This window comes from Gambusia affinis, linkage group LG20 (assembly GCF_019740435.1).
Source record: "Gambusia affinis linkage group LG20, SWU_Gaff_1.0, whole genome shotgun sequence".
Lineage (NCBI taxonomy): Eukaryota > Metazoa > Chordata > Actinopteri > Cyprinodontiformes > Poeciliidae > Gambusia > Gambusia affinis.
The window spans coordinates 1,887,408-1,894,598 of record NC_057887.1 but is presented as its reverse complement, the minus strand read 5'-3'; the positions used below and the strand labels follow the sequence as shown (position 1 = coordinate 1,894,598).

The 7,191-nt window shown below is 39.5% G+C and overlaps 1 protein-coding gene across 1 annotated transcript; it reads left to right on the top strand.

The window, feature by feature from the left end:
• The first annotated feature begins 121 nt into the window (after nt 1–121).
• On the top strand, nt 122–6,363 carry tfam (transcription factor A, mitochondrial). The gene is made up of 7 exons (XM_044102669.1): nt 122–441; nt 1,974–2,116; nt 3,401–3,471; nt 3,670–3,819; nt 5,027–5,122; nt 5,457–5,513; nt 5,611–6,363. Exons 1-7 carry the CDS (start codon nt 263–265, stop codon nt 5,887–5,889), a joined length of 975 nt encoding a protein of 324 aa, XP_043958604.1. The 5' UTR covers nt 122–262; the 3' UTR covers nt 5,890–6,363.
• Nucleotides 6,364–7,191: the final 828 nt, after the last annotated feature.

Below are 7,191 nucleotides of genomic sequence, written 5' to 3'. Positions count from 1 at the left end.
TTTGTAAGTATAAGGTATTAGATTTATAAGAATTGTAAATAATAAAAACTTCTGTGACAGACAGCCACCTATCCCGTCTGCCACTGAATTTAGTTATGAAAACGTCTCTTCCTTCACTCCAATGGATGGCGCTAGAGAGACAGGAAAAAGACGACGACAACAACAGAAGTATTACCCACAATGCACTGGGCCGTGGTGAGAGCGCGCTGATATCAGTTAATAGGGGAACGGAAGATACACTGTAGCGTATGAAAGAAGTCTAATGCATGGATGTAGCCATATATATTGCAGTGTCCTTGAACTGTTCACCCGCTTCTCCGTTTCTATTCAACATCCTGCTAGGTGTTGGAACACCGACATGGCTCCATATAACCTACTGACGGCCACCGCTAGCCTCATGGCTAGGTCATTCAGTGCATTCTACACAAACACGCCTGCAAGGTAGCGAACAGCATATTTCCGTTAGACTGATGATGTTTGTGCTGAGCTATAACAATATAGTGTTTACCTTTCGTTTATTGATTCTAACGTATTTGCAAAAGTTTAAACGTCTGCTGCAGCTTTTTTTTTTTTATCATTTTTGATGCACCGTCTTCTTGACAGAATATGTCATGATACATATTTATAATCTAGTAATAGTTCATTGTTAAACTGCTGCATCTGAAAGGGTTTATTGTTAAGGTTTAGAAAAGGAGGAAGCGGGTTTCAGGGTCAGAAGTTCAGATCTATTCATCATGGGCAACCTGCTCTTATACAACAGTGGCATGATTAGGAAACTAACAAACTCTGTTTTTCAAAAATATCCACAGAGTTGTCTATTTTCCTTGGATTTTTTTTTTCTAACCTACTCAGGTTCAAAACTCTGCTACTGGCTAAAACACGCGGTTGTAAGCAGTGAATTTGAAAAAAGACTAATTTTCTTACGTAAAATCAGATCAAACTTTCCCTGTTTTAGGTCATTTAAAATAATTTTGATTTGCTAAATGCCAGAGTACTGAAATACTATTCTTTTGAAAGTTTATATAGAGTACTTATGCGACACCCTGCAATCATCTTGTAAGACATTACTTTTTCTTCTGCAAAATTCAAAGCTTTATAAATGTAGCACATTGAAAAAGTAATTGCCTCCATAAAGATTTAATCCAGTCTTAAATCTTTCAGATCAACAACGTTTAGACAAACATAATGCTAAATGCAAAATACAGTATTCCAATGATAATTTCAAGTTTGATCTTTGTAAGAAGGTATTTTTTCCCTAAGTCTTTCAAGTAGCAATATATATATATATATATAAGTCTACTGCACTTCTAAACCATTTGGAAAGCCCAGATGATGATGTCATGGCTTTGTAAGCTTCTGATAGGTTATTTCACAACACCTTGTGGATTTTATTTTTTTGCCTGAAGACATCATCCTATCTGAGGCTGCAGCACAATATGCCGCAGATATATGATTATTGCAATATCAGTGTATGCAATATTTAGAGTTCCAATGACTGATTGGATATCAATAATTGCAGACTAATATATTCCAAGTATTATGAACTTTCATATTTCATGCTAATCTAATATTGAACCTGTGAAGAAAATAGGCAAATTTCTCACCTGATGTCATTAATAGTATTTAACAGTGTTGTCGCTAGATTTTCTAATATTGTGCAGCCCTAGTTCTTACTGAACTACAGAGGTCCACAGGTCCTTCTCAACCTGTGTAAATGTGCAGCTCTCTTTCACAGGTCTGGTGTCAAACAAATCTTTTATTAATTCGGCCAAAGAAGTTGAAAGGTCTTTTCTTAGCAGTGTGGAAGCCATTGAAGACCAGATTCATCCTCATTCATCCTCATGGTTATTTGAGGGAAGTTTTTGACGGAGCCTTCTGGTTGCTTCTTGAAATGTTCCTGTTTGTGACAGAATGAGGGGGCAGCAACAGGCTGATGTGTAAAAATGCCAAAGAATGTCTGTTGCTGTTTTCAGATGCACCAGCATCGTCTGCAGTGGAACTATCAACCCAGTGAAGTATCTGACCACGCAGACCAGCGGCCCACCAAAGAGACCTCTAAACGGATACATGAGATACGTTCTCCAGCAGAAACCAGTTGTGATCAGTCAAAACCCAGGTAACCAGCAGCTCTGACCTGTTAAGAGGAAAATATTCACATGACATGTTGTAGGGTTACGGTAATAGATCGGCCCTGATTTTCTTATTTTTGGGGCGATCAGTTGATACTAGCGTGTAAAACCCAATCCTGATCTTATCTTCCTCCACAAAGGTCTGAAAATCAGCCACTACCTATGTTATCCTGTAGGGCATTTCGAGGTGTGGAGCATGTCACCCAATGGGGGGCGTCAGAGCTCTTAAGCTTGGTCTTTGTGACATGAAGAAGAAAAAAAAAATAAAGAAAAGGTATTGGTGGACATTTCACCAACCTAACATGATATATTTTGTTTGCATCCAGAAATTTGGCGCCTGTGTTTCAGTTCAGTAAAAAAAAAAAAAAAAGGTGACACACACATACCAACTCTGACAAATCGTCAGTAGAGCAGGAGTTTAAATGAGCTAATCAACCACTGCTGTGTTCAGGCAGTCACTTATGAATAATCACAAAATGAACATCAGGCCTGAAAACGCAATACTGTAACAGACTGAGTGTCCTGTTCTCTGTATGGGAAATGTTTATATACAACAGAGGCATTTGTGTCAGTCAGTTGCTATGGCAACAAGTTTGTGTGCAGCGCGGCCGACATAGAGAGTGAGGAGAAAAGAAGAAAGCCAGTGGTTTTGAATTGTTCAACGGTTTTTATAGAATTAGCAGGTGAGGCTTTTATAGATCAATGATCGGCTTGAAAACAGTCCATTCCTAATTTCCAGTGTTTTTTTTTTCTTTACTCTCTGTGGGCTTTGACTGGACACTTCCAGACCCAGCTGAGCTACGTTATAAATGCTGGTAGAAATGGTGACTCTGACAAGTCGCCCTCTACTGGAAGAAAGAGAGTATCTGCTGAATAACAAGAAAGCTTAACATTTCATCAAAACAAATCAGAAATCCACTTAGATAGTCAGATCCATAATATTCCATTAAAAAGAGCACATACAGTAGAGTATGTTTACTGTAAAATTGCTACATTTTATATTCTGATGGGATTAATCTGAAGATGTTTGTTTAGATTAAAACTAAACTGACTTTGAACATGAAGGTTTCTCACCAACGCCGTGGACCACGTTAGAGACATCTGAAAGGTTGATTATTAAACTCAATTTCTAAACACAAGCCTAAGCCCCGTCTGGTCTTCCTCATCTTATTCTTGACCCTGGATCAATGTGCAGACACTGAGAGGAAGAAAAGAGCGTGAGACGGATCATGTGATTCTAATCAGTCTGTCTTTCATTGGTTTTCCTTCAGAAATCAAGCTAGTGGATGCAGTCAGGAAGATCGCCCAGCAGTGGAGGATGATGAGCCCCGAGCAGAAACAGGTGTCACTAACTCGATTAGGATTTGTCGGAGACTTCCTGAAACAGAAAGCAAGCTCTTCCGTCTGACTGTGTGTTTAGTGTCAGACTTGTTCTCATGTGTAGCTCCAGGCTACTGCCTGCTGCTGCCTCCATGTGCCAGTCATCATGTCAGCCTCCTGGAGCCCCGGCTGTTGACTAAATCTGTGTTCTCTCTTCCAGCCGTTCCAGCAGGCCTGGGTCCAGGCCATGAAGCAGTTCAAGGTGGACCTCCAGAAGTACCAGGCCCAGCTGAGCCCGGCTCAGCTCCAGCAGCAGGCCCTGGAGAAGAGGCAGAAGATGGCTAAACGAAAGGCCATCAGAAAGAAGAGGGTGAGAAGATGATCCTCCATTTGGCATGCAGGGTTCTTCCTACGCAGCCTGGAGGAAAAGTCTGGAGTTACATCCCAGGATAAGTGTGGAAAAACAAAACAGCTATTTTCAGACTTTAATTCCACCTCCAATGTCTCAGCAATGGTTCCTTTTTGTCATCCTTCCTTCTTTGTGTCTTGTCTTCCATACTTCTCCCTCACTCCATTCTTTTCTTGTGTTCTCCCATCTTCCTGTCCTTTATTCTATTCTTTGTTCCTTTCTCCCTTATCCTTTCACCTGCTTTCACTCTTCCCTTTCCTTTGTAGTGTCCTTTCTTCTCTCTCTTTACTTTCTTGTGTCCTACCATCCTGCCTTCCTTTCCTTCCTATAATCTTCCTTCATGTCTTCCCTTCTTTCTTTTTAATATAAAGAAAGAAGTTCTTTCCCTCCTCATATTTTTCCCACTGTTCTACCTCCATTCCTTCCTCTGGTCAGTTTTTTCTTCCCTACATTCTTTTTTCCTTTCAGTCATTTTTTCCCTTCTTTAACGTCCTCTTTTCCTTCCTTATGTTCATTTTTCCTTTGCCAGGTCCTTTTTTTTCTTTCTTTAGATCCTTCTTTCCTATCTTTGGTCGTTCTTTCCTGCCTTGTTCCTTTTTCATTCCTTAGCTTTCTTCTTTCCTTCCCACTCTCCTCATTTCCTTGCTCTACCTGCTCATGATGCATTCAAGTACAGCTGGGACACTGGGTTTTTTTGTTGTTTTTTTTGCACCAAACAGATTTAAACATGTTTTTCTCAAATATGGCCTCAGTCTCATTTAAAGATTTCTAAGCCCTGACTTTACATTTTCCATTGAAATAAATTCAACCAAATCTCCAGGCAGCTTAAACTTTAAAACAATAAAATTCACTTCAGGGAATGAAAGATACTGCTGACATTGTTTATTTTTAAATCTGTTTTTGGTTGATTGAGCCATAGCAAAAACATATTGTCACTTTCCTAAACAAAAAAATAGCATAAGTCATTTATTTTCAAACTCTGTTCAACATATTATGTTTATGACTGCTTTAATATATATTAAAAATCCTCTAATCACTCACACACAGTTAATATTAAAATACAGCTGTGTGAAACTGTGGTGTAATTGAGTTTTGGCTCAAAGTCAGTTTATTATTACTGCATAAAGCTGTGTGTGTGTGTCTGTGCGTGTGTGTCTGTGTGTTTCAGGAGTTGAACGTCCTTGGGAAACCCAAACGGTGTCGAACTCCTTTCAACATCTACATGTCGGAGCATTTCCAGGAGGCCAGAGGAACCACCACCCAGGTGGGACGACCACACTGTGGTCCCCATTCCTTTCCACTTTGTTCCGTCACCAACAGCTGACCGAGAAGTTTAGTAGTGAGGAACTTTAATCACTAGCTTCATGCCCAGGTTCATCCTCTCATCCTATCATGGTACTCCTGGAGTTCACTGAGCTCCCAGAACAACCCAATGTGTATAGAAACAGACTGCATGACTAACAGCTGGTTATGTGTACCAGTGTGTGACACGGTGTACCAAGACGATGAAATCCCACCTTAACTTCTTCACAGTGAAGAATCTAAACCGCGAACACCTGTGAAATTTACTAAAAAATATATTGTTGCGAATGTTTCAGGCCAAATTGAAGTCGCTGTTGGACGATTGGAGGAATCTGTTCAGCCATCAGAAACAGGTTTGGTTCCTCCATGATTGACGCTGTTCTTTGGTTGTCAAAAACCAAAGAACCAAGTGCATCTAGGCGTTCTGCTGATCCTTCTTTTACGTCTCAGGTCTACATCCAGCTGGCTGAGGACGACAAGATCCGCTACAAGAACGAGATGAAGTCATGGGAGGACCACATGGTGGACATCGGACGTGAAGATCTGGTCCGGGAACAGACCCAGAGCAAAAAGAAAAAAACTGCTGCTGTGAGGAGAGCAACAAAGAAGACTGCAGCTAAATCGGTGAAGAAGGCCACTCCCACAAAGAAGAAGTCAAAAACATCCAGCAAGGCGAAACCGAGTGCTTCAGCTAAAACTGTCCGAAAAGGCTCTGCAAAAAAGACCTAAGATGTGATTAGAAGTGAGTCCAAATGACTGAAACTAGCTCACCTTTTTGTTTAGCTTTGTTTCTTTCTTTTTTTTGACCTCATCACGTTAGAACTGACTCATATTCTTCTTTTATATATTCTAACAAATAAACCTCTACTTTCATAGGTCTATTTTTACATAATGTGAATTCATTATTTCCGTCGCAGCTCAGTCTGAATCATGTCAATTTTTATTTACAGTGTTTTCTCCTTCAAACGAACATTTGCGTTGACAGTAACACTGGAAGTTTTTTTTTAGAGACATTTAGAGACAGCTGTCTCTAAATGTCTGCATTGATTGTCTCCGTCCAAAAACAAGCCCTCTGAATTGTAGTATTACTGGAAAGACTGACACTTGGTGAAATATTCTGTATTTGTTACAAAAAGAAAATGAAAACCATCAGTGTCTATTGTTTTTCTAAAAATGTTTTCAATTAGAGAAGGTGGATCTTGACTGCTGTCTACATTTATTGCTCCATATGGATGTTATGCAAAGACTGTATGAATTTTTATGATAGTATTTGTTCTCTTTAGCAATGAATTTAATTTAATACTTAGCCACAATAACTCAAGGTACTTTATAGTGATGGTATCATGATGTGGGGAATATTCCCCTGGAACATTTGGACCTAGCCTGGTCGTTGCTTTGCTGTGCAATTCTGCACATTTCAGTTCTTGCTTCACTGCACTGGCTGAGTTTTCTCTCATTTACTTGGATTCCTTCAGGACAGCCGGCGAACAGAAGGGGGAGTTGTGAATGATGACGTCAATTTTCTGCGCCGTTTTAAAACTGTAGTCTGCTTGTAGTTTTAGCGACGGCAGCGGTGCATTTCATCAGCAGAGAGAAGGCAGAGGAGATGGAGCCATTTACAGATTATATAATACTGTCATGACATGGCCAACAAATATGTCTAGAATATATGTTTTTTGTAAAAGTTAACACAGTGCAGCTCTAAAGATTATAGTTGTGTGCTTAAATATTTTATCACTTTAGGCTGTTTTTCTTTGAGTTATGCCAAATTACATCAATATGAAAATATGGTTCAATTTTATTTAATTTTAAGAAGTGCTCATAGAATGCATCTGTTTGTTAAAATTTTAGCAGGTAAAATGTGTTTTATGAATACATTCTGCCACTTTGCGGATATTTGAAAGCTTGATTTGGCTCAAAATATAAATGAGTCTGACAACCCCGGTGTAGTTGGTGGAACTAATCGTAACTAATCGTAACTAATCGTAACTAATCGTAACTAATCGTAGAGGGAATATTCAGAAATCACCT

Bases quoted from the DNA above. Each gene is read 5' to 3' on its own strand.
- tfam (XM_044102669.1), top strand. From the start codon at position 263: ATGCATGGATGTAGCCATATATATTGCAGTGTCCTTGAACTGTTCACC. The intron at 442-1,973 runs GTAGCGAACAGC...TGCTGTTTTCAG, and splicing joins TACACAAACACGCCTGCAAG to ATGCACCAGCATCGTCTGCA. The intron at 5,123-5,456 runs GTGGGACGACCA...CGAATGTTTCAG, and splicing joins CCAGAGGAACCACCACCCAG to GCCAAATTGAAGTCGCTGTT.